The sequence below is a fragment of the Pezoporus flaviventris genome, unplaced genomic scaffold (assembly GCF_033815535.1).
Source record: "Pezoporus flaviventris isolate CSIRO_AGI_PZ_B2104156 unplaced genomic scaffold, CSIRO_AGI_Pfla_v1 ptg000066l, whole genome shotgun sequence".
Lineage (NCBI taxonomy): Eukaryota > Metazoa > Chordata > Aves > Psittaciformes > Psittacidae > Pezoporus > Pezoporus flaviventris.
The window spans coordinates 4,809,555-4,836,135 of NW_026892614.1; the positions used below are offsets into that span (position 1 = coordinate 4,809,555).

At 39.1% G+C, this 26,581-nt stretch overlaps 2 protein-coding genes across 15 annotated transcripts; one reads left to right on the forward strand and one right to left on the reverse strand.

Moving 5' to 3' along the window:
* Window positions 1-1,696: 1,696 nt before the first annotated feature.
* On the forward strand, window positions 1,697-19,661 carry EIF2AK2 (eukaryotic translation initiation factor 2 alpha kinase 2). 7 transcript variants are annotated; one of them, XM_061471052.1, is made up of 15 exons: window positions 1,701-1,942; window positions 2,311-2,437; window positions 4,057-4,171; window positions 5,236-5,402; window positions 6,216-6,342; window positions 8,187-8,269; window positions 9,212-9,302; window positions 9,773-9,807; window positions 9,969-10,097; window positions 10,603-10,722; window positions 13,357-13,461; window positions 15,068-15,260; window positions 16,256-16,381; window positions 16,768-16,863; window positions 18,580-19,661. In XM_061471052.1, the coding sequence occupies exons 2-15, from the start codon at window positions 2,334-2,336 to the stop codon at window positions 18,730-18,732; spliced, it is 1,644 nt and encodes a 547-aa protein (XP_061327036.1). In that variant the 5' UTR covers window positions 1,701-1,942; window positions 2,311-2,333; the 3' UTR covers window positions 18,733-19,661. The 7 variants fall into 7 exon arrangements, with proteins under 7 accessions (XP_061327038.1, XP_061327041.1, XP_061327040.1 ...); XM_061471051.1 differs by having other exon boundaries at window positions 1,702-1,942; window positions 9,197-9,302; XM_061471053.1 differs by having other exon boundaries at window positions 1,702-1,942; window positions 9,215-9,302.
* Window positions 5,399-26,418, reverse strand: GPATCH11 (G-patch domain containing 11). 8 transcript variants are annotated; one of them, XM_061471062.1, is made up of 9 exons: window positions 26,222-26,395; window positions 25,912-26,138; window positions 25,141-25,182; window positions 24,941-25,061; window positions 24,152-24,242; window positions 23,141-23,245; window positions 22,266-22,347; window positions 21,735-21,820; window positions 5,399-5,737 (listed from the first exon to the last, which is right to left on the reverse strand). In XM_061471062.1, exons 1-8 carry the CDS (start codon window positions 26,263-26,265, stop codon window positions 21,765-21,767), a joined length of 768 nt encoding a protein of 255 aa, XP_061327046.1. In that variant the 5' UTR covers window positions 26,266-26,395; the 3' UTR covers window positions 5,399-5,737; window positions 21,735-21,764. The 8 variants fall into 8 exon arrangements, with proteins under 8 accessions (XP_061327046.1, XP_061327045.1, XP_061327050.1 ...); XM_061471061.1 differs by lacking the exon at window positions 5,399-5,737 and adding an exon at window positions 18,646-19,071 and having other exon boundaries at window positions 26,222-26,394; XM_061471066.1 differs by lacking the exons at window positions 5,399-5,737; window positions 22,266-22,347 and adding an exon at window positions 18,646-19,071 and having other exon boundaries at window positions 26,222-26,403.
* Between the last annotated feature and the right edge of the window lie 163 nt (window positions 26,419-26,581).

Here is a 26,581-nt window from a genome sequence, read left to right on the forward strand (position 1 = left end):
CAGTGAGCAGTGGATCCTGTGTGTGCATTCCAGAAAAGCTACGCTTCCATAAATGTAATCTTTGTGCTTTCTTTGACAGTTTGTCAGAGATCAGAATTTGAAAATAAATGTCTTAAAAGATTTATTTATGTTATGTATGCATAAGTTTACTAGGAGCTTTCAGATATGGTATTTAAGTGGTTAAGCTGTGATTTATAATTATATTTAAAACGTATTTTTATGATTTTATTTTCACTTCATTAACGGACAGTACACAGAAAACTTATGTTCACTTCAGAGTAGGCCTGGAATTATAAAATACACTTTCCTGTATACTTGCAGAAGTTACTACCAGGCTGTTTAACTTCAGCCAGCCATTTGCCATGCTGTATTTGTATAAACCCCACCCATGGCTAGCAAACAGGGCCACTCGTGGCAGCTTTGTCTCTTGGCATGGTCTCTGTGCAATCATACACTTGACATGCACAGTAGTTTCTATCTGTTCTTTCTGCAGGCTCACTAGAGGCCAGAAATGCCTCATGGAAGCTCAGAGCCAGAAAAAGAATGGTGATCAGAAACGGAAGTAGGAGCCAAGTTACAACATGAGGTGTGTCGCATAGTCTAGAAATGATAATGTAAGAATGGTGTTTGGTATCTTTAAATGAAGTCCATACATAGAATTATGGAATTGCTCTAGGTGTGTGTTTTAACAAGAAAGAAGTCTTAGGATCATCGTAGAATTGTAGAATGGTTTGGGTTGGAAGGTACCTTAAAGATCATCTAGTTGCAAGCCCCCTGCCATGGGCAGGGACATCTTGCACCAGACCAGGTTGCTCAAAGCCTTCAAGAAATCTGAAGAGGGACTTTTTACAAGGGTGTGCAGTGACAGAGTAAGAGGGAATGGTTTTAAACTGGAAGGGGGGAGATTTAGATTAGATATGAGGAAAAAATTCTTTATTGTGAGGGTGGTGAGACGTTGGAACAAGTTGCTCAGAGCAGCTGTGGCTGCCCGATCTCTGGCAGTGTTCAAGGACAGCTTGGATGGGGCTTGGAACAACCTGGTCTAGTGGAAGATGTCCCTGCCCCTTGCAGAGGCGTTGCAACAGGATGATCTTTTAAGATCCCTTCCAACCCAAACCATTCTATAATACTATGATGATTCTGTGAACTGAAAATTTAAAATGTATAAAAGGAAATACTTTCTGCTATGTGCCCTATCTATGGTTTGGAACTTATTTCTTTGGGAAGCTACTGAACACTCTGTAAGAGATACGAGTGTTGACCATCTAGTCCATGAGGGAAAAGGGCTACTTAAAAAAAAGAAATAAACAAATATTTGGATGTATTTGTAAAAAGCTGGGTGCAGTGCTACTCTCCTCTGTCCGTATAGCTGAACTATATAGAATCATAGAGTGGTTTGGGTTGGAATGGACCTTAAAGAGCATCTAGTTCCACCACTCTGCCACGGGCAGGAAAATACATACCTTATGTGCTATTACCGTGGCTGCCTTGTACTGGGTGTAACAGAAGGAGGTAACAGACGGGGAGCAGCGCGGGAGGGGAGGTGCTACCAGCGTGTGACACATCTTGGAGAAGCCGCCTGCTCTCCGCGCAGTCCCGCCCGCCTCCCCACGTCCCTCACCAGGGCTCCGGGACCGCTTCTCGAGCTTTCGGTTTCGTTTCAGCCGGGCGGGAGCTGCTGCGGGAAGGGAAACCGCGGCGGTGCGTTCCAGCCGCCAGTCCTGCCGCACCGCGCCGCACCGCATCGCACCGCGCCGGCTCCGGGGCGCCTGCTGCTGCTCGGGAGTAGTGGATCGGGGGAAAGAGAATCCGGCCGCTCCGGAGGGACAAGCTGCCCGCGCCGCGGTTCGAGCGGCCTCCCCGTGCGCTGCGCCGCCGCCGGGAGCGCGGCTTCATCTGTAGTGCGTGTCACTGGGCCTGGCACTCATCGCGGCTTCAAAGGGTACGTTCAAACGCCTCTTAGTTCTCCCTCTGAAGGAATCGGTCCTAATTCTGTCTGGAGAAACTTTACTGACTGGGATTTTTTTCACAGTATTTGGTGAATAATTCAGCATTTTCCTGCTGAGAAATATGCTAAGAAGTCTCCACGTTCTTTTCTCTGCTTTCTAAAACAGTTTTTCCAAGCAATGTGTCTTCAAAACCAGTTCCTGATCAATCACTTGAATTAGAAATTGGAATTAATTTTCCGTGACTTTTATGTTACTGGTACCAGTTTTCTATTTGATGTCACAGCAGTGGTCTCACAGGGTTAAGGGTGGTCTCCCTGCTATGCCAGGAGGCACAGACATACTTCTGAATGTTGCTTTGCAGAACCTATTGGAGGTCGTGTCAAAATGGAACGTGAGTGTATGGAGAAGATCAACCATTACTGTCAAAAGCAGAAATTTACCCTGGTTTATGCTGATGTCAGCATGACTGGCCCATCTCATGATCCCGTGTAAGTTCGCTATGCACCTCAGTAACCATCAGGACTCTTCCTGCAGTAAGTGAAGTACATAAAACATGGAAGTGTGTGTGTGGTGGGAGAGCTGGTTGGAGCCATAAAGTGAGTGGTAGGTGGGTGAAGAGGGTGTTGTGATAGAGTTTGAGGAGAAAACTGATTCTCCGTTTTTTTGGAAAGCAACAGCAATGCACCTGTATCTATAATGTAAGTAACTATGCTGTAGGTATGTTATGCATCCATGAAACCCATCAGGAGGTGGGATAGCTGGCAGCAAATGTTTCAGTTTATGATCTATGCCAACTTAAATGCTTTGCTTATTTAGTTTTACAAAGCTGAGAAATTATTTGTGAGTTATGTTGCTAGTTTCTAACTATAAAGTCGGGCCTATATCAATTGATTGGGTACCAGCATGTTTTATGTGTAGTCAGTTTTTGAACATCTATTACAAGAAAAGGGTCTTTTGCTTAAGCTGCTTTGCTTTTACTTGAAGAGACAATTACAGGTGACGGAATGAGTTTTATTTCCTTAACACAGATATAGTGTTTTGCTATTTTTTTCCTGGCCAGGAATCATAGATACTCAAGATGTGTCATGTTTCCTCGTGTGATTTCTTTATTTTTGTTCTGCTAGTTTGCATGTAGACATGCCTTATGCTAATAATTGTTTCTGTTTGTGCTGACTTATTCTTAGACCTGACCATAGTCCCAAAATAAATTATTATCTGGGTGTCAAATGTTAGTTATCTTAATTTTTCTTGAATTGCATGAGCTGCATCGGGAAAATCCCCATCATAGTAATGGCCACAGCTGTGGTTACACAGCTACATCTGCATGCTTCAAAAGTGATGGCATGGGACTAAGAGAATTCACACACTTTTAAAACTTACTGTTTTTTTCCCATTTATTGCACTTTTTCTTTTTTTTCCAGTGTACTCTGCTACATTCACAAGTACAGCTCCATCCACTCTCTTGTACCTCTAAATGATGTGAAGTGGGATGGTGGTATCCAGAACATGCTGGATAACTTGGGCTGTTCCAAGTAGTACAACTTACAGTGTCAGGCTACAGCAATGAGTGCTGTAAACGTCTTCCAGTGCCCTTGTGCTGCTCTTTCCTAGTGCTTGGTTTGCTAACACACGAATACTTAAATCATAGAATCATAGAATAGTTAGGGTTGGAAAGGACATCAAGATCATCTAGTTCTAACCTCCCTGCCATGGGCAGGGACACCTCCCACTAAACCATGCCACCCAAGGCTCTGTCCAACTTGGCCTTGAACACCAGCAGGGATGGAGTGTTCGCAACTTCCCTGGGCAGCCCATTCCAGTGCCTCACCACCCTTATGATAAAGAACTTCTTCCTTATATCCAATCTAAACTTCCCCTGTTTAAGTTTGAACCCGTTACCCCTTGTCCTATCACTACACTCCCTAATGAAGAGTCCCTCCCCAGCATCTTTATAGGCCCCCTTCAGGTACTGGAAAGCTGCTATAAGGTCTGTGAAGTACTTTCACAGTTAACTTTGTAGATTATAACATTCTCAAATTCAGCTTTCTTATTATGTATATATGAGACAAAATGTTACAATGTTTTAGAAAAGTTTCCTTCATTGCAGGTTCACCATTGCGGTTAAGATAAATGGTAAAAAATATGGTACAGGCACTGGTAAAAATAAGAAGGAAGCAAAAGCAATCGCAGCAAAAAAGACCTGGGAAATGATTGAGAAACGGGTGAGTAAACTGTAGAATTTTTTTTTTGTTTTCCAGTAAAAATTGAAGATTAATCTCTGAAATTAGCCATGGGAGAGTTTCTGATTATTGAAGTTGTTCTGTCTTATTCGGTGCTTTACTTTAAACGGAACTAGTTTTCTTACTGTTCTACTACAGTGTTGGTACATAATATCGAGAATGTTTCCTTCTCTGCTGTTATAGGAGGGTAAGGAAATGTATTTGCCTTTCTTAACCTGCCTTGGTACATCCAGAATGGACAGTGTTCCTTTTTCATCTTGACAGCTATGCAGTAATTTGATGTCTTGAAAACATTTGCAGGGCATTGTTCAGTATGCCTGTTGCCTCTCATAAAATTGCTTACTTTAACTTAACCTGATGCATCTTTGTCATAATATTCTTTATGGTACAGCTTATTCTATACTCTTTGTCCTTCCTTGATTTAGTTTAAGTTTGAATTTTGCTCCTCTATTTTCCAACACATGTATTGTTGGTAGCCATTCTTTACGTTTCTTTTTGACTCTGAATGCTTGTTAGCACCTTTAGACTGAAATCTCTCCTTACCTGTTTCCATATGCTTTCTATTGTGTCTCCATCATTACTTTAACACAACTGCTGCATATTTGCTGATGTATTATTAATGCTGCCTAATCATGAGACAGCTGAAAAGTCCTGCTTTCCCCTCTTGTACATGCACAGAGGCATTTGCAGTCCTTGCTAATGGTGGCAGCAGCAGCATCCTGCTGCCATCCTTTTTTTTTTTTTCATCAGGGTTTAAAAAATGTGAAAAATAATCAGGAGGCAGCATTGGCTGCCTTTTTTTTTTTTTTTTTGGTACAATATTAGAAAAACTGGATTTACATTTGTTTGTAAACCCACAGGAGTAATTCTGGGTTGGGGTAGCTCCCCTTTGCCACAACGGGCTCGGTTAATGCAACCTTGGGATTCCTTGAAAATATTTCGAAATGCTGACAAACTTTGCAGCTATGTTAGATCTTGTGCATTGTTTATCTTAAGCTATCTATTAAACTTAAGTTTTTAAGTTACCTATTTTGTTTATTTTATAGCCAGAGAGTCCTTCAAATACCCAAGCTGCAGAATTACCAACAATTCAGATGACCTTATTACCTGTACAGTCCGGTGACTATGTCAGCCAACTAAATACGTATTCACAAAGGACCTTGCAAAGAGTTGATTATCCTAACACACGTACTGGAGATGCTCATGCTCCTGTGTAAGATGTACTTTTGTCTTCGTACTTGCTTTTGATATTTCTTTGTATTGTATAACACTATGACACACTACCATTAGTTATCCTGAGTAGCATTAGATGAATCTATAGAAATGCAATAATAATTCAGAGGTAGTCTGGAGAGAATCCAGTGGAAGGCCATTAAGGTGGTCAAGTAGTTGGAGGATGTGGTATGAGAGGCTAAGAGGACTGAGTCTGTTTAGCTAGTGAAAGAGATGGCATGATGATAAAATGGTAGTCAGTGTAGATAAATTGTCAGTTCTCTTGGTTGTAGCTCTAGCACCTTTGTGTTATCTCTCGGCATGTATCTTGGAGACCTGTAGGAACCAAGTGCCAAGGAGAGCCTGTTTGTGTCTCCTTCCATGTGTATAGCAGTTAGTGACTCACAGAAACATTCCAGTTAATGACAGCTGAGGGATGATAAAGAATATCTATGTATTTTAACTCTTGACAGTATCTGCTGGAAAGCTTCTCCTTTACTCCCCTGCAAAATCAATCATTTTAAAACCTAAACTGCAGATACTTTGTGATTGTGGGTGCGTATGATGATGCTTTGAGGAGTTCAATCTTAAAAAGTGCTAAATATTCAATCTCTGAAAATTGGTTAACTTGAAGGTATGTCAAAATAGTTATCTGCCTTTATTAATTAGATTAAATGTGCATTGGAAATACTGTCCTGAAGATTTATGTTTTGGATTTCCATTCTATGATGTCAATTGACTGTAGTTTTTAAAATCATTAAACTAAGACTTGTTGTATGGGGTATAAGATGTTAATCCCTGATGTGTTTTCTAGGTTTTCTTGTCGCTGTACAATTAGTGGTTATGTGTATGGAAATGGCACTGGACCTTGTCTAGCTGCTGCAAAACAAGCTGCTGCAAAACAAGCATTTGAGAAGCTAGTTGAGGAAGGCGCTATAACAGTATGTGCTATATTTCACCTTAAAATGGGAGTTTAATTCTTGTATCTGTAATCTTTGAACAGATTTCCTCATTTTATTTAAAATCACATTCCACGGATTCCACTTAAGGGGAAAACAATCCATATTTTGGTGGGTTTTTTGGGCTACGGGATTCTGTAGGTAAAATTTTTGTTGTGTTTCTATATTCAGTTGCTGGATTAAAAAAAGAAATCTCACAGTCGGTATCTCTGTGCATTTCAGAAGAGGGTCTGATATGTTGTCAGTCAAGGATGCACATGTCTGAAAAGATTCTGAATTCTGACTGCTCTAATGTACTGGGTGTTTCCTGTGTGAACTGCTGTTGAGCTGACTGGCTAAGAAAATAAATCTCTTGCTGCCTTCTGTTGGATCAAAAGTGTACCGTGCAATGCAAGAAAGGCAAAAGGGGGAGTGGGAATCAACAGGGCTTGCTTTTTGTAGTATTCCAAGGGAGAGTCTAGTAAAACAATTACAAACACCTTCTTCTGTAGAGCAGAACTCTTGTCTTCATGTTGGTGGTCCTATTTTCATATTGCAAAAAACCATTAGAATCCTAACAGTGATCTAAACCCACTTCTGAAAGGCAGAGAACAGTACATAGGAACTAACTTGAATGTAATTTAAAGGGAAGGAAAGCAGTATGGTGGAGGAAAGAATTCTTTTAAGTTAACCATGGAATTAATGGCCTATTAAAGCTCTAGGATGCTTTCTTAATATTTTCCTATGTTGTGAGCTCATGGGTCTTTGGATTTTCATTGAAGTCTGAAACTTCCTACTTAAAAAGAATCTCTGTAGTTGTTACTCTAAAATTAGGGTATTGGTTGTTTTGGTTTAGTTTGAATGTTTATTAATTCCCAGCAATGTAAGGAGGAAATTCTTTCCTGTTAGGGTGGTGAGGCACTGGAACGGGTTGCCCAGGGAGGTTGTGAATGCTCCATCCCTGGCGGTGTTCAAGGCCAGGTTGGACGAGGCCTTGGGTGACATGGTTTAGTGTGAGGTGTCCCTGCCCATGGCAGGGGGGTTGGAACTTGATGATCTTAAGGTCCTTTCCAACCCTAACGACTCTATGATTCTATGATGTGTGTGTAACAAACAAAACGTAACCAGCAAAAAGTAGTAAAAGCCCACTACTCCCAAATTAAAGGAAAAAAAAATAAAAGAAAGTTTGGTATCATTGGCACATGGTATCATTGACACATAAACCTTTTTGTTTGCTTATGGACTGTAACAATGGTAGGTGTTGCTTTTAATGTTACATTTATGCTCTTAAGACATGGAGGGGGGAAGAGGAAGAACCTCTACTAAGTAGTAGAATTAGGTTATTTTAGTGAACCCTGATTTGGTAATCTAGGTTTTACAGGGCTTTCACACCAAAGATATTAAATGTCTTTTTGTACAGACTGAAATTTTCTGTTCTGCTGATTACACATACTAAAGCCTTCATAATTCTTGTTTTCCATGCAGGCAATTGCATGTACAATAAAAACATTTGCTATTTATAACCTTTATAAATAGCAAATACTTTTATCCTGATTTTTAACAGGTCCAAGACTCCTGCCTATATCTATATAGTCTAAATATATAAATATGTCTATATAGTCTAAATATGAGTGGGAAAATTGCTGTCTGTGACAGGGCCCAGTGTCCCACTCCTCTGGGTGGAAGTTAGGCAGATGCCTTTCTTCTGCAGGGCTTTTGAATCTTCAGTGCAGCTAACAGCTTCCACTTAGGATCTTGTGATCTTCCCTCTCCCCTCTTTGAATGGGATTTTTTACATGTTTTTGTTAAACTTTTTTTTTTTTTGTGGTTTTGTTTCTGTTTTTCAGATGGGAAATGAAACATCTAACAGCAACTCTACATTTAGCAACAATAGCGATTCCCATCAAGTGTCAACTCAGTCTGACTCGGAGTAAGTTGGGTTCACTGATAGTGTGATAACAAAGTGTATTTACTAATCTTAGAGGGTCATGTGTTCTGGTTATTAATAAAATCTGTGTTAGTTTTCTTAATGCAGAATAAAGCCGTTTGACTTGAACTTCTTACATGCCAGAGAAAAATCTGTTATGCTTGTGCAATTTTATTTGAGTCCTTATGGGTTAGCTTGTAATTGTAGAGCTTTCTGATAATATTTACTTTTTGCTGTGAGTTTTTTCAGAAGCAATTTTACGGTGATGTAAACAGAATAACCTTACCTCATTGTTATAATGGCATTATTGAATGCCAATTTTAACACATTTTCCTATTACGATACTCTTGTCAACTCAGTATAATACAACTCAAATACTTTTCTTGTGCCTTACATTCTGGTTTCTTCTCTGTTTTTGTGTGAGTTTTTTTTGTGAGATACGGAGTTTTTACTTGTTTTCTTCCATTCCCCATATACAAGGGGCAAATTTGCTTAGTGAAAGACAATGAACCTGCAGAAAGTTTCATTTGTGATTTGGAAACCCTAGGTCAAGCCTTTTGAGGTCAGCAGTTAATTTAACTGCAGTGCCACTAACACTTCTTTTATGTTCTTTGTGGGATTCTAAAGAAAGCCAGTATGTATAATGCTAGAGGTGGCTGTGCTGTCTTAACATAAACATCTGTGTTTAACCTATTTATTTAATGGAGATCATAAAATACGTATCATAAAGATATGACATCAGATCATAGAAATAGAGGATTATATTACAAAATGTTGTTTCATTAGCTTTCCAGCATAAAGTTTTGTACTTTAAATCCATCACAATTGTTAATGATTTTCCAGGTTTTGGTTTTAGAATCTATGGGGGGTTATGCATTTTTCTTTAATTGTGGCAATCATTTTATTTGTTTTACTTTCATGTAAACCTAGTTGCTTACTTTTCAGTAGCAACAGTATTTGCTTTAAAGACTCAGCTGCAAATTTGGCAGACAAAATGAAAAACATGGCAGTATGTGAAAAGCCTTCACCTTCTCAGGTATAGTATGAAAATGGTCTTCCTCATAACTACATTTTAGATCCTGAATAGAGCAAGCCTCTTGAAAGAGTGTAGCAACAGTTTGTTCCTTTATCCACTAATCACTAGAAAACATGTGCGATTTTTCCCTAAGAATATTTAGGACATTTGTGCTGTTAACCGTTAGTCATTTACTTCTGTACTTTAGACCCAATCTATGTGCTGTTGACCAAATGGGCAGTACTCCCAAGAGAAGGAACCAAACTAAGCTTGTATTCTTCTGTGGGAAGAGTATGATAATGTCATACATAGCATATGTGAAAATTAGAAGCTAAGATGTGGCTTCATTCATATTACATTGCATATATAAGGTATGAACACATATATAGACAATTCCTATATACGTTCTCAGACATATTTTAAACTAAATATAGTTAAAATATCCAGGATATTTCACTTAGAGTGTTGTTTTTTTTCTCTTTTTCATTTAGAGAAACACACCAAGTTCTGCTCTGAAACCCCAAAGGTACGTGTCTGTTTCTAGGTTGTTATCCCCCATAAGCTGTATTGAAAACCACTGTAGTGTTTCTATATCTAGTAAAGAAGTGGCACTATTGGGAGGTACATTTCTTTTGCCAGATATTAGGAAAATGGCCATTATAAGTTTTGCATTTGTCCTTGTTACAGAAAATTGGCAGCTAATTTTGATAATGCGAGAGACAAGGAAGAGGTAAAAAAGATGTCAGATGAGAGTTTGCCAGGGTTGGACACAAATACCAGTGAGGGAAATGAAAGCCCATACACTATGGATAAAAGGTAAGAAGGACTTTTTTTTTTTCAAGATTTGTATGGCAATTACAGTATGTAGTGGTCTAGATTTGAGGTTTTTTTTTAATAACAGAATGTAGGAAAGTACAGCTATAAAAATAACTTTCAAAGCTAATTGGTATTTGAAATATTTTTTTCTTTTTCCTCTGGAAATGTCAGTTTATAGTATAGCAACTGACATGCAATGTCCTTTGATGGTTACATCCAAAGGTCATTTGTGTGAAGATGTGAGAGTGATTACCCTACACGCTTTCAGGGGTCAGGTTCCCTTTTTATTTGTTTTTTTAATCTTCAGGGCTGTGATTTAGACTTGTATAATGCTGAGTGATATCTAGAATGTTGCAGCAGATGTAGTAGACCTGTCAGGATCATTTTTATATCTTAGAAATTTAGCATTAAGTATGCTTAAAGTTTTTTTTTATATATATATATATATATATATATATATATATATATATATATATATATATATATAATTTTATATTTTTTTAAGATTTCTCGAGAGTTTTAAGAACATAGAACCTATTGGTGAAGGTGGCTTTGGGAATGTTTTCAAAGCAACAGCAAAGCTTGATGAGAGGACCTATGCAGTCAAACGAGTTCAATTCACAAAGTATGTACTGTATATTTATTTCTAATTTTTATTTTAGGATAACTTTAATCAAGATTTTAGCAATTTTCATTATTAGTCGCATGTTCTTTCTGATAAACCTATCCTTTATTTCTAAGTGAAGCTGAAAACAGCATGTTGGTTTTTGCATGCACTGGAATAATTTCAGTTGCAGCTGTAAGGAAGTAGATTTGTTAAGTTCTACCTTCCCTGAACACAGTAGTGCTCTGGTTATTAATACTACAAAATATGTTTGAAGAAAGCCTGCTGATTAATAAAACATTGAAAGCAGCACTGTTACTTTTGACAGGTTACGTGGAAAGTTTACACATTGGTAATGCATAACAACTCTGATTAGGGAAAACAGAGAAAAATGAAAGTAATACATTTTATGGTTTCTACTTGGAAAATGCTTTATATATGACCCATGTAGTCATTATTCTCATGCTGTGTTACTTGTTACTTACTAGTGATGATCCCAATTTTTTTTTAAAGTGGTTTTCTGTAACCTGCCCTAGTGGAGTACTTGATCACCGGCTGAAAAACTTGATTGTCTTTTACGTAATCTATACAAAAGGTTTCAAGTTGGAAATACGTGACCCTTACATTGTTCAACTGCCCATCAAATTGCTGTGATCTTCACAGATACTTGTTCTTTTCATTTGTATTGCAATCTTGAGAACTACACTAACAAACATTTTCCTGATTCTTCAAATAAAGACTGATGTGCTGATGGGTTTGAACTTACTTCAGTAGGCACTGTTACAAGGACAGGCCAAATTTAGTAAGAATTCTTCCTGAGTATTTCCACTGACTTCTGTATATGTAAACAAACTTCACAGCGGTGACGAGAAAACATGGGTGTTTGCTACCTTGTGTTTGGATATACGATGTAATTATGCAATGCAGCAATCTGCTTTTTTTCAGGTTTTTTGTTTTTACTTTTTTTTTTTGTTTTTTTTTTCAGTGGGGCTTTCATTTCTAATATGGTTAAGCCACTTTTTTTTTACTTTGAATAACTGAGCGGATGAAAAAAACCCCACAGAATGTGTAATAATAATTTTGAATTTGAATGAAGGAGAATATTATCAGGTGAAGTTCCCGATGACTGGAAAAAGGGAAATATAACCCCCATTTTCAAGAAGGGGAAAATGGATGACCCAGGGAATTACAGACCAGTCAGTCTCACCTCTGTGCCTGGCAAAATCTTGGAGCAGATTCTCCTGAAAGGCATGCTAAGGCACAGGAAAATCAACAAGGTGCTTGGTGACAGCCAGCATGGCTTCACTAAGGGGAAATCCTGCCTGACCAATTTGGTGGCCTTCTGTGATGGGGCTACAGAACTGATGGACAGGGGTAGAGCAGTTGAGGTCATCTACCTGGACTTGTGCAAAACGTTCGACACTGTCCCACACAACATCCTTGTCTCTAGATTGGAGAGACACCAATTTGATGGATGGACCACTCAGTGGATAAAGAACTGGCTGGATGGCCGCACACAAAGAGTTGTGGTCAATGGCTCAATGTCCAGCTGGAGACTAGTAACGAGTGGTGTCCCTCAGGGACTGGTGTTGGGACCGGTCTTGTTCAACATCTTTGTTGCTGACATGGACAGCGGGATTGCGTGCGCCCTCAGCAAGTTTGCCGATGACACCAAGCTGTGTGGTTCAGTTGATACACTGGGGGGAAGGAATGCCATCCAGAGGGACCTTGACACGCTTGTGAGGTGGGCTGATGCCACCCTCATGAGGTTTAACCATGACAAGTGCAAGGTCCTGCACCTGGGTCGGAGCAATCCCAGACACAGCTACAGGTTGGGCAGAGAAGAGATTCAGAGCAGCCCTGTGGAGAAGGACTTGGGGGTGTTGGTTGATGAGAAAATGAACATGAGCCGGCTTCAGTGTGCGCTTGCAGCCCAGAAAGCCAACCGTATCCTGGGCCGCATTAAAAGGAGCGTGACCAGCAGGTCGAAGGTGATCCTGTCCCTCTAGTCTGCTCTTATTTGGAGTATTGTGTGCAGTTCTGGTGTCCTCAACATAAAAAGGACATGGAACTGTTGGAACAAGTCCAGAGAAGGGCTACAAGGATGATCAGGGGACTGGAGCACCTCCCGTATGAAGACAGGCTGAGGAAGTTGGGGCTGTTCAGCCTGGAGAAGAGAAGGCTGCATGGAGACCCCATAGCAGCCTTCCAGTATCTGAAGGGAGCCTATAAGGATGCTGGGGAGGGACTCTTCATTAGAGACTGTAGTGACAGGACAAGGGGTAATGGGTTAAAACTTAAACAGGGGAAGTTTAGGTTGGATATAAGAAGGAAATTCTTTCCTGTTAGGGTGGTGAGGCACTGGAATGGGTTGCCCAGGGAGGTTGTGAATGCTCCATCCCTGGCAATGTTCAAGGCCAGGTTGGACGAGGCCTTGGGTGATAAGATTAGCGTAAGGTGTCCCTGCCCATGGCAGGGGAGTTGGAACTTGATGATCTTAAGGTCCTTTCCAACCCTAACGATTCTATGATTCTATGATTATCGTTTGTGGGCTTTTTCTAAATGAATGTAAAACTACTTGTATACTGCTACTTTATATCGTGTCTTTAACTTAATATTTTTATTGGGAAATGATTCCTCCCTCACTCCAAATAGGAACATGCGTGAAGTAAAACAACTTGCAAGACTTGAACACAAAAACATTGTGCGGTATTACAATAGCTGGCCAGGGTACGACCATGTAACTTCTCCAGCCTCAAGGTAACTACAAAACAGTAGTTTTCACTTACAAATTTGTTTGCTATGGTGAATCTTGTGTTGTAAAAGGAAAGGCTGGTGACTGGTTATAAATCCTTACACAAATATAAATGCATACACATAATTCCATAGTTCCTGCTAGGAAAAAGGTACAGTCCTTTTCAACAGCAGGTTGTATATAATTAAGCATATTTATATCTTCTTTTTCTTGATGAGTAAGATATGTAATTTTATCTTTCTCCTCTTTCTTAATATACAAAATTTGCTGAATCTATAGAAGAGTATAAGAATGCAGAACTCAAAATCTGGGGCTAGAATTAAGAACAGAAACTAAAATATGTCTGGCAGCAGGCTGCCAAATTCTTGATCAGAAATTTCCTTTTTTGAGCAAGTACTGGCCAGCCAGTAGCTCCCATAGATTTAATGATTTCTCTAAGTTAGCATTTTAACCATAATGCCTGAAATGTTTTTGGCTGTTGAGAACAGAAATACAAAACGAAATGTCTTTCATTTAGAGGTAGTCTTCCAACACTAAGACTTCTGGGAAGACAGCGGTGAGAGTTTTACTTGTAAGTTAGATTAACTTCTCAAAGCTTCCGTCGTAAGCTTTTTTCACTAGCTATAAATTTGTACCTTTCAGATAGGTTGCCTAGCCTCTACCTAGAGCCATGAAATACTAATGGATTCAAAATTATGGTTGGCATGATATCTGTCCTATGTGGTCAGTAAATAAAGAATAAAATGGAGGGGAAATGTCTCATCAAAACCTAATGATTAATATGTTGGAATCTCAGTATCAGTAATGCATTTTATATTGAACAGTTATTGGGTAAAAGACAGAAAAAAGTCTTCAAAGCTGAGGTCCCAGCCTGGAATTCCGCTTAGTGACTTGACCTCAAAACTGCAGAGAGTCCCGAGCCATTTAATGTTTCTTCTTTCAGTACCTCAGGCAGCTTTATTTCGGGACACTTGAATCACATAGTGCAAGTAGGAAAACGTGGTGTCTCCTCTTCATATTGTCCTTCCCCTCACCATCTCCAGCCCCAGCCTATCCTATGGGCTGATGGTGAGGGGTATCTACTGAAAAGTGTGAGGCTGTCAGGTGGACAAATATGTTTCATCTAGATTTCCAGCTTTCAGAAGGACAGAGTTTGAAAGAATGAAAATTTTGGGTAGTAGAGGAAAGCTAATTCCGTGTTTGTTGAGCAGAATAGAGAATACCTGCCAGGGACTTGCAGCAGTTGCTAGAGGGCACGATGTGTGCCAAGGACAGTGCTACTTCTTCCTGTATAGACATGACATGAACCAGAATTTGGACATTCAGAAACCTTTTGGTGTGAACGGAAGCAAGCAAAACATTGGGGCTATTCCATGGGTATGGAGCAACTGAGCCAGGGACTGTTTGGTTTGCAGTTCTATTTATTTTTATCTAGTACAAATTGGTCTAGAATCTTTTTCAAAAGCAAGAGGCTTGAAGACCTTGGTTTGGAGAACTCCAAACCCAGTAATTAACAAAACTTTTTAAAGAAGTGGAAACTGACAGTCATTGATGGCTTGAGAGGAATTGTATCTTGCCAATTTCAATATGGTATAAAATTTCCTTTTGCAGGCAGAAGTCAGACAAAAAAATTCTCTGTCTTTTCATTCAAACGGAATTATGTGAACAAGGGCCATTGGAAAACTGGATTGAAAAGAACAGACGAGACCGAAAGTATCATGAGATGGCACAAACCACATTTTTGCAAATACTGGAAGGAGTAGAATATATTCATTCTAAAGGCTTAATTCATCGAGACCTCAAGGTAAGTAGGTAATAATAAAAAAGATAAAAATAGTACTCTTTGGAATTTCTTAAAATGTTAAAATAGTTCTAGTCTTTTAGCTTGTTACGTACCCTAGTAGTGTATTTCTTCTGATATTGCTAGGAATTGTTTTTTTCAGCAACTGGCTTGACTTCATCCTCAAGTCAGAAGGTAAACTGGAGGATCTCAGAATGCAATAGTTAAAGAAATCTGCAGCCATCAGTTAACAGGCATTTTCAGTGTGTTATGTGTTACTGGGTCACCAGACTGCCTACCGGAAAAATAAATACTAACTTTATTGATAAAATAATTAGAAGTAAGAAAGTGAAAAAGTTGGGTCTAGGAAGTTTGCTCTTGCCATATTGTAAAGGGATAGTTCATCTACCCTAATACATGCTGTGTTTGATAACAGCATATTCTAGTTGCTCTTTCATTACATGTGCAAACATTTCAATGCTGCTTTTTTGGATAGGACTTCAGTCTCTACAAGTGCACAATCTTTACGTTGAAATAAAATAAGTTCAGTGGAAACTTAGAAGTGATACTGTGAAATGCCTGTAGTAAGCTCCAGCACTGCGATTGTCTGTGTACAGATAATGCTGCTGTGCCTAGAAGAAACTAGGATTTGAGTGGAATTCAATGTGACCCTAAATGCTTTGCCCATGCATCAAATTCTAGGGCTAGGACTGGAGACTAAGAAACATTTCTGGATATGAAATGTTATAAGCACAATGTACTTGAAGAACATTAAAGCATGGCATAGTTATGACTGAGCTAGTGGAAAAAAACCCAACCCATTGCAGTTACTGTGTCATGTACTATTTTGAGTTTGTTTTTAAAAATTAATTGCATTTTTTCTCTGCTTCCTACCCCATCAATTTCTTAATGCTAATTTCTATGAACAATTATGACATTTTATGGCGAGCACTTCTGTGGCTGATTGTGCTTGACAATAAACCTTGGTCATATAGTGATTTTTCATTTTTTACATATAGCCTCAGAATATATTCATATCAGATGAAGATAAAATAAAAATAGGCGACTTCGGTCTTGTGACTTCTGTGACATGTGAGAATCTGACTGGGAACACAGGAACAAAATCATATATGGCACCAGAACAGGTAATTATCCTGCTGTATTAGTGTCTCTGTTACTACATTTGCATTATAAAGTCAGTATTGGATGTTCTTGATCCTAATCTCGGTATTAAACAAGGTTGCCTAAAGTTCTCTGGTATAACTGTATATGAGCATAACAGCATTCTGGAGAAAGCTGTCTGCAAGTGTGGTGATTTTCTGTTGCTGTCCTGACACTGCGTGCTGTAAGGAATGCTCTTGCACTGATGTGACAAACTAGTTGTAGGAGAAAGGGGTAATGACTGATGAGGAGATCAAGTAGGGCCAGTCCTGAAGTCTTGGGGTGGGAATTTCTTACTCTCTTCAAAAATTGTTTTAAGAGTGCTGTCCAGTTGGATTTGACTGCATTGTTCTTGTTCTGATCTTTGTAGTTCGGGGACAGATACGGAAAGGAAGTAGATATTTATGCACTGGGGTTAATTTGGTTTGAGATTCTTTCGGCATTCAGTGGTCATGAGAAAGAGAAGGTATGTAATCTTTAAAAAAGTCTCACTGTCATTGCTTTGCCTTGCTGCTGGGATCACATGCTAATAGCACGCTAGAAGCAATCTGTGTATCTATAACACTGTTTCTATTTACATTTTCCCCTTGATTAATTTCTGTAAGGCACGTAAGTCCTCACATCTCCGTTGAAATGTAATAACCAAATTAAAGAAATACTACTGATTTCACTTATGTCTTATTGACGTACACATTAAAGCCTGAGCATGCTAAAGAATAATGTCTAGCAAAAAAAACCCCACAAAGATGCTACTTCAAAAAGAAAACCAGTGTTACTTAAGCTTTTTTTTTGAAAAGGGATCTTTTATGTCTCTCTTGCGCTTTCTTGGTACTTTGCACATTATGAGTGTAATGGCTTGTATGCTCAAACCTTCATATTTGTAGGACAGTGATGGAGCTGCTGAGGATGTTATCAAAAGTAATTGCAAGATATACGTACATGGCTGGACCCAGAAGCTCTTGAACAGTTAGCTTGGTCCTTTTGCCATTATGAGAAAACCACACCAATGTGTCTGCTTGACTCACAGGTTCAACTTCAGCTACCATGTAGCATTTTCTAAGCCATCTTGCTCCTGCTAATAGCTGACAGTGCTAATGTGTTCACAGTTCCATGATGTTATAGGTGAAAGGGCAAGACCAATTACTTAGTCTTGTTTCTTTGACGCATAAAAGTCTTGTGTCTACAGGTAAATGGGGAAGTCATGTGGATGGGAAGTCCTAGGATGGTCTTCAAGTGCTCCATCAGTTTAGGGAACAATTTCCCTTAATGGAGCATGATAAACTCTGTTGTATGTTGCTGGCAAGCCCTGATCAAAGAACATCATGTAAAAGCAAAGCTAATGATTATGAGCTAAGTAACTGGTTCAGCTGATGCTCACCAGCAGGTAGGCTCACAGGCCTAAAGCGGAAGAGTAGGGGTAAAGCTCTAAGTTCATGGGAACAACTCTTGTTTTACTACATACTGGTTATAAGGGCTTGCTAAGTCAGGCTGTAGCATCCATAAGACTGGCTAATGATTCAGGATGCATAGCTGTGTGCTGCAACAGGACTGTTATCTTCTTTTAGGCAAAAATTACACCAGTTAACAGCAAATGGATGGTGTGGACTGCTCTGTTTACCTAGAAAGCTAAATCATGTGGATTGAAACCGCAAAAGTTGACAGCATGTAATTAGCAATGCTTTCAATGTTAGCCTCTTTGAACTAAAGCGCTAAGTAAAAGGGAGGAAACAAACCTACTTGGCTAATGGCAACATCCAAAGTAGGAAACATATGGAAAAATCCAAAGTAAAGAAAAACTGGTTTGTGCATTTTGGTTTGTTGTTTTTGTGTTTTGTTGTTTTTTTTTTTTAATGTGGTAAGAGGCTATAAACCCACTACTTTTAAATTAAGAAGAATAATGGTTCTGAAGTAGAGGACTGCTGGAAGAAACACAGTGTTGTAGCATGTGAAACTTTAAACTTAAAAAGGGACAAACACAAAACCAAGGTAGAATTAGAGGTAAAAAAACCTTTCAAACTTTTCAGTTACTTTCTTTTTGAAAAGAAAGGGCTTTCCGAAGCCCTGCCTTTTTTGCACAGTTGCATTTTCCTATTTACTTCAGTAACCTATATGAGTCATAAAGTGAGACGCAAAATATAATAAATAAAAACATCCTAAACCTGTTCTTTTTTATGAATCTCAGGTATGGAGTGAAGTTAGAGATGGTGAACTTCCAGAGAGCTTCAGCAACCGATTTCCATCAGAGGTATGGGGTTTTAATACATTATTTCAATTAGTTTATTTACTAATTAAAGATAATTTACTGACATTTATTTCTTTATACAGGCACCCATAATCAAAAAGATGCTTTCAAGAGACCCTTCACGAAGATACTCTGCATCTCAAATACTTGAACTTTTAAAGTCTGTTGATAAAGACAAGCCATTTAGAACTCATACTAAGTAAATGTCCTTTGAAAAAGCTTTTACTGTGTTTAAATCCAGAGTTTGATGTCTCTTAAAACTGATGAAATACCAGTACATGTCAGAAGCAACAGCAAGACTTGGGTTATGTCTTTTCCTTGGTGTTTTGCCTTCCTGCCATTGAGAAGCTCATCAGCATCATATCACCATTCACACCCATCAGCTGCAGACCAGGGTACCATGCTTCTGCAAGCAATCACTTGCGAGTTTACCTGGAAACACAGGTTGTGGATGAGCTGAACTATATTCTACAGCACATAAAGCAACCTAGTCCTCGTCTCCTAGAAGATTAAGTTGTGGTGGTGCTAACTGGCCTGTGACAAATCACTGTATGCGTGCTCTTAACACGTGTTGCATCCATTATCAGTTGAGGTTATCTACCATTGAAGAAGTGCTGTCTTGTGGTATGTGATTCAAACCTTTCTGATTTGTTCAGTGATGTTTTTAATAATTACTAGAATACTGTCATTAATACAAAGACTAATTGAGGTAGAGAAAATACTAGGAATTGGTGTTGGGTTATTCACTGAATTTCAGTTCTTTACGGTTCTTTTTTTTTTTTTTTTCCAACAGTTCTTTACAGCAGCTCTACATTCCTGTTGAACACCTACTTCCTTCAGTGCTCTAGAACTTAAAAATACAGTAATAGAGTTTAGACTTGCTTTAAACTTCCAAAACCAGATTTTGAGTGGGTGCTTGCTTAAAAGGAATAATATAAATGAATGCACAGTAATTTTTATATTCTTATGGAAATTATTGCTGGTCTGCAAGTATTTATTGCTAAGTAAGAATCTGATTTACATCCTTTTCTAAAGCTTGAAGTGGTTTTTGTTTTTTGCCTTATCATGAATCACAAATACCCAATCACAGAATGGTTTGGGTTGGAAGGGACCTTAACGATCATCTAGTTCCAACTCCCCTACAACAGAGGCAGGGAAATCTTCCACTAGAACACGTTGCTGCTAACTCCATCCAACCTGTTCTTGAACACTGCCAGAGATGGGGCAGCCACAGCTCCTCTGGGCAACCTCTTACAGTTTCTTGCCACACTCACAGTAAAGAACTTTTTCCTAATGTCTCACCAGAATTTACCCTCTCAGTCAGAGCCATTCCTTGTCCGGTCACTACATGCCCTTGTAAAAAGTCTCTCTCCAGAATTCCTGTAAGCTTCCTTTGGGTACTGGAAGGCTGACAAAGGTCCTAACAAAGGTCCTGACAAAGCCTTCTCCAGGCTGAACAACCCCAACTCAAGTGGCTTAGCAACTTCATCTGCTGGTTCCCTCAGGGCCTGTGGATGCATCTCCTCAGGTCTCACAGACTTGTGCATCTTCAGGTTCCTTAGATGGCATCAAGCCTGATCGCATACAGCAGGTTCTTCATTCTCCCCAGAGGCATCCCTGCCTTTGCCCTTTGCCTTCTACAACTTGAGTGGTGTGGATGGAGCACTTGCTGGTGATGACTGAGGAAAAAACTTGATTGCCCACCTCAACCTTCTCCATGTCTCAGATAGCCAGGTCTCCTGTTTTCTTCCAGAGAGGGCCCACATTTCCCCTAGTATTTGTTTTATCACCAACATACCTACAGATGTTGGTGTTGCTGTTGATGTTCCTGACCAGATGTAATTCTACCAGGGCTTTAGCTTCCCTAGCCTGATCCCTGGCTGGGATGCATACAGCATTTTACTATTCAATACCAACTACCGTTTCCCTGTTGTGGTCAAGATCTGGGAGTTCCACTGCCTCTTTCCACGCACTGGGATCTAACTGACATACAGTTGTAGTCAATCTTAAATATCTTGTCAAACCCTAATGATTCTATACTTCTATACAACTACTCTTGCAATATGAAAACTGGTATATGCCAAGCTTTATAGTTCTTGGACAGAGCATACATAATACCGTTACCTTTCTACTGTTAAGTAATACTGACCCTGTCCCGCTATTTTTTGATACTTTTTTTCTAGTATCTGTTATTTCAGCAGTACATTTCTATTAGGGACTGTTTACAGTAGCAATTGCTGTTTCCTAAAAATAAAACGTCAATTAAAATATTTTTTTATATATTTTATATTTATATATTTTATATATAAAAATCCTCCAACAACATGATCTAGCACTATTTTAGGGATTGTAGTGGTAGGACAAGGGGTGATAGGTTCAAACTTAAACAGGGGAAGTTTAGATTGGATATAAGGAAGAAGTTCTTTACTGTGAGGGTGGTGAGGCACTGGAATGGGTTGCCCAAGGAAGTTGTGAATGCTCCATCCCTGGTGGTGTTCAAGGCCAGGTTGGACAAAGCCCTGGGTGACATGGTTTTGTGTGAGGTGTCCCTGCCCATGGCAGGGGGGTTGGAACTTGATGATCTTAAGGTCCTTTCCAACCCTAACTATTCTATGATTCTGTTTAGTTGCGCAAAATATGCACCTTTATGTGCCATAGAATGTTGGTTCAAATAATGTCTCTGTAATATTTCACAATTTTTTTTCCCCACCAGGTCTAAGATTGTAAAGCAAAGAAAGTGATGTTTAGTTATCTTTGTAAAGATGAAAAATAAATTATGTTTAACACACTGTACAATGGAGTAACTAGCCAGTATTTATTCCTTACTGAAACCTGAATTTTATTATCAGCTGGTCTTGCTCAGTTGGATGGGGCATAAACAAAGACTATGGAAGGCTTAACCTGCCTATAATATTGTAGTTCAACTATAAATGCAAAGTTTTAATTCCTATTATTTTATGCATCAAGTAGAGAATCTATAAGATGCTTCAGAAATGTGAGTTTAACTGCAAACTATCCTTCTGTGTACTTTGATATAAATTATTTAGTATGGCACAGCTCCATACCTTCCAAAAGATATTGTGAACTATACATACTTACCTAGGGGTTTTTCCTTTAGAAGGCGGTTAGTCATGATCTGCAGCACTGTCTCCAGGGCAGTTTGAAGATAAATCTTCAGAGTCTACAGGATAAGCAGAGAAAAAGTGAGTAATTCCAGCTCAGAGCGGGATAGGGAGTGGGGGAAAGTTGCTAAAACAAGTGAACACAAATTCTACCCTTTTTGGTGCAGTGAATTGGGATAGCGTTCCAATTCTTTCAGAAACATCTGCAACCTTTCACAGCTTTGCATGGTACTGGTTTTAATCTATTTTTTTTCCTCAAATTAATATGAATACCAAATCAAATTAACAGCCTGTGTGGTTGGCTGTTCAGAGGGTTTTTTTTATGCACATGAATGCCTAAAAATTGGTTTATAATCAAAATGTACAAAGCTTTGTGCAAAACACAGCAGGAAAACTAGCTATGTAAAGCTTAAAGCACCCAGTAAGAGAAACATGAAGGATATATTTTACTATTTGAATCCAGCTGCACAAGCAAAGTAAAACACACAACAGGTTTACTCTCACCTTCATAGGTTATGCCACACCAAATGCAGTAAAAGTGGTGTTCTCTCAAATAGGCAGTCAGGAGGTGCAGCTTTTCCGATACCTAGGGATATGTAGAGGTATGCAATGATCTGGGTCTGACACTAACTGTGAGCTACTACCTTTACTAAAATAGACTGTTTAACCATTTTCTATGGAAAAGCTACACAATACTGTAGCTCAGTAAGGCATTAAGTTCCCCATATTTGTAGTACACTGCACAGGAATTCACAATCTCTGAAAAGTTTATGGCTGTTATTTGCTCATCCTTCTTTCTAGCTATGAAATCTGCACTGAAGAGCTAAAAATATTACCTAGCTACTTTATTTCAAGTATACGATGTTTTTGGTGTAATTTTTCAGACCTAATCTCTGCAAACAAAACACATACAGCTAACAGCAGCTGTGTAATCTCGTTCTCAAAAGATGTGAATTTCCAGTATCTCTCTTGAGATCATCTGAAGCATTTTCAGAAATTCCTTAATGATTCTAAAATTCAGCCTAAGACATGAGATGAGGCATCCAAAATGAAAACTCAAAAGCAAGTAACTTTGATCATATACATGGTCTTGCATATCTTGACAAAGACACAAAAATATTTAGAATTTAAATTCTAGGCTATTTTTTCCAAAGACCAGCTTCAAAACCAATGAGCAATAAATCAGTGGCTTAGCATTTTGCATTATATCCTGTAACTGCTATAATAATGCTCTAAGATTGCAAAGAGGCCATTCGCTACAGCTTGGAAAGTGACCTGTACACATATGTCCTTCATACTCATAAGTATACATAGACACTTTTTAAAGGAATATTTAACTTAAGTCTGAATCAAGCCATTAATGTAGTTGCAGAGCTTACACTTAAGTCTGAGCTTGTGCATTCATCTTCCTTGTCTTCCTCATCGTTTTCGTCTTCCTCTTCAGGTTCTAGCCAGTACCAACTCTCCTTAGGAACATCAATATCCTTAAATAACAAAAGATTTAAATGAAAATTATCTGCCCTTGCAGGGTTTCTTGTTAGATGCTGGATAAAACCAGTTTCTAGTACGTGAGATGTTAGATTTTAAATACCCTGTATAATATAACCAAGAATCACGAAAACTGTAGTGGGGAAATCAAGCAGAACAGTCCACAAGAAGGATTACTTACTTTTATCTTTTTAAAAAAAAAAAAGGGGGGGTGGTATTAACAGGTTAACTGACAAACAAAAAAAAAAAAAGTACTTGAAGTTTTCAACGGTCAGAAATTTATAATAGTTTACGTGTGACTCCTTACAGGTGAAAGGTACTTTGGTTTGGGTTTGCTTTTTGTTTAGACCCTTCCTTGGTGGATCTACTGATTCAATGATGATCCCCATCCTTGCATATACTCAAGAGATGTCTGGATGTTGCCCTGGACAACATGATTTAGGTGATCCTGCTTGAGCAGGAAGGTTGGACAAGGTGACCTCGATTCTCCCTCTTCCAATGTCAACCACTCTGTGATGATGATGTTCCCTCACTTGAGGCAAACAGCACTGTCATTTAGGGAGGCCTGACACTGGCTACTGGAAGATATGTTAACAGCTCAGAAGTAACCACAAGGATGTGGGGGCGAAAACAGGTGAGCTATGATGATGCAAATTAACATAGGTCCTCACATAACTCACCACGAGGTTGGTGTACACCTTCAGATATCTTAATGCAAATTAAGGTGCAAATATGTATTTTGAAATATTTTAAGAGGACTGAAGTGTTGCCAAACATGAAGACTTTGGGCTAGTCACCCACAGTTTTAGAGAACTTCCAAGAACTGACTCACTATTTTGTTTGCAGCCTGTGTGTCTAACCTATAAGCCTTCCTTCCAACATAAAAACCCACAGAGTCTCACTTTTTGCATGTCTAATTGCTGGCAGGCCCTCTGGCTTTTTCGGAGGTCCCCTTCCATCTTACGTTCTTCTTGTTTGTTTTTAAATCTTATTCTATTAAGAAAAAGTAGATAGATAAAATAAGCAGGTAGAGAAAAAACTGAGATGCATTACAGTTGGTAGTTTTTCTAAAACAGAAAATCTAAGATTCTAGCCCTACTAATTCTCTCAGACCAGGACAACACTGAAGTTAAGAAGTCCCTCTGACATTGTTTTTCTGGGAGCACACAAGTATTTCTTGGGAATGTCTTGGCTTTTTTTGGATCACACTATATTGAATACTAATTCCTCATCAGGTTTTCCTAAGATACAAGTGGTCCACTAAACATCCACAGAAGATACAGTCTTTCCTAGGCTTTCCTTGTCCACATATAACAAGGAAATCGGGAAAATAAAAATAAAACATAAAAAAATTCATTCTAATTTTAAAAACTGCTGTAGCAACACTGCTCAGGATTAGCTATGGCCCTGCTATTAACAAAAATTACATGGTTCTCCAACTGGAAAAGTTGACTTAAATTACTATGTATATTGTTTGCGTTATTAACATCTACAGAAATAAATGATGCAGCATATGCTTTTAGTGTGCATCTGCTTTTGCTTTAGAACTAAGAAACATACTATATACTTCAACTCTTACTTCTCATTCAAAACATTAAAAAATAGTAACACATTATAAGAATAACCTAACTTGAAGCATAAAAAGAATTCCAGTTCAGACATTGCTTGGAGCATCAGTTACATCATTTTACCTGAACTGATCTGCAGCTTGTTCATTTGCTTGTTTTTTCATATGGAGTTTTTGTCTATAGTTTTCCAGTTTTTCTTCAGCTTTTCTCTTTTTTAATTCCTCATGACCAATCCCACTTCTGCCTATGTTAATTCAAAACACGAATGTAAGCAGTTCAGAAGCAATGATACTTAACTAAGTAAATTAAGAAATATCACAAACCTGTTTTTATGTTCAGAGGAATAGGTTCAACAATGCCTTCTCCTGTGAAGGAAAAAACAGATTAAGAAATCAAGTCTTTCTCAAATTATGACTTGTGCAGTATATTCAAGCAGGCAAACAGCTTTTACTATTAAATATGTACATTTTCCTGGGGTGGTTTTTCTTTTTCATTACCCAACTGAAAGAAAATGGCCTTGACTTGACAGGTATAACGTACCTGTGGTAAAGACTGCTTTGTTACAAGCTTCTGTAGCATTTTTCATTTGAGACTCTCTCAACTTGACAAAGATGAAGAACAAAAAGGATCTGTTCAGGCCACTTAATTTGTCAATTGTCTGCTAAAGACACACTGAACTGGCAGAGCAGTTACTGATGCATTATTTTACTTCATCTACTAAAGCTTCCTAAGGGTAGGCCAGTGAGTACCATTTCTTCAGAAACCAACTATAACTTCAAAGGGAAGGGCTGACTTTTTGTGGAACACTATTAGCTTTGCAAGACCATGAAAATATCCTTAAAGCAATTCCCGTAGGCAGGCACACATGGAAGTGCAGTTACTGAACAGCAAGTATTGCTGATTCCCTTGCATCTGTCAATCTACACCATTTTTTAGGAGATTTACCTTTTGTTCTCCCACAACACACAGTTCAGCAGCACTAGGGTTCCTGGAGAGGCATTTATCCACCCTGTCTAAATATAAAGTGGCAGCTACAGTCTGTAAAACATGAAGGTACACCTGAATATAGGCATGCACTTCCAGTGACAGCTTACCACTTTTGCCAAGGGCCTGGCCGCTCTTGTAGCCCATCTTCTGGAGCAAAGCAAAGCCTTTGTTCTCACTGCCCAATGCACTTTTCAGTACCAAGTCACGTCTCTCTTTTTCTTCTTCTTTTATACTCTTTTGTCTGCTCTTCTCGTTGGCTTCTTTTTGCTTTTCTTCTTTCTGAAGAGCTTCCTTCACCCGCCTCACCATGGGCAAACCTGGCCTTACATCCTGTCTAAGAGTAACTCCAGCAAATATTAGCACTCTTAAAAACATGGTTACAGTAACTTGAGAGGAGAAAAAAAAAGAGCCACCTACTTAATAAATAAATCAGACATGTAGTCTTCCTCTTCTTCCTCCATGTTTAGCGCATGCCCCGTTCCAACCCCTTTCCTGTAAACACCGTCAACACGTTTTATCACCTATTTTATTTCTCTGCACTTTACCTGAAAGGCAGAACCCCCTTTCGAACGGTGAAGCACTTACCGCTCAGGCCTGATGCGCTCCGTGCGCCGCCGGAGGCGGGAGGGGCCGAAGGACGACAACAGGGGAGACCGAAGGGGAGCCCGGACCGTGACCACCTCCCCTCCTCTCCCCTCCCTCCCGGGGGTACCCGTACCAGGCCGCACACTCCCCCCGCCGCCGCGGGGCAAGCTGAAGGACCCCGCGCACCCACCC

Excerpts from the sequence above, each read along its gene's own strand:
- EIF2AK2 (XM_061471058.1), top strand. The coding sequence starts at position 2,334 with ATGGAACGTGAGTGTATGGAGAAGATCAACCATTACTGTCAAAAGCAG. Across the intron at positions 13,462-15,067 it reads GTAACTTCTCCAGCCTCAAG|GCAGAAGTCAGACAAAAAAA; the intron begins GTAACTACAAAA and ends TTCCTTTTGCAG. Across the intron at positions 18,643-18,722 it reads GCAACCGATTTCCATCAGAG|GCACCCATAATCAAAAAGAT; the intron begins GTATGGGGTTTT and ends TTCTTTATACAG.
- GPATCH11 (XM_061471059.1), bottom strand. The coding sequence starts at position 26,265 with ATGGAGGAAGAAGAGGAAGACTACATGTCTGATTTATTTATTAA. Across the intron at positions 25,062-25,140 it reads TCCTCTGAACATAAAAACAG|GCAGAAGTGGGATTGGTCAT; the intron begins GTTTGTGATATT and ends GAATTAACATAG. Across the intron at positions 24,243-24,940 it reads CAAGCTGCAGATCAGTTCAG|AATAAGATTTAAAAACAAAC; the intron begins GTAAAATGATGT and ends TTTTCTTAATAG.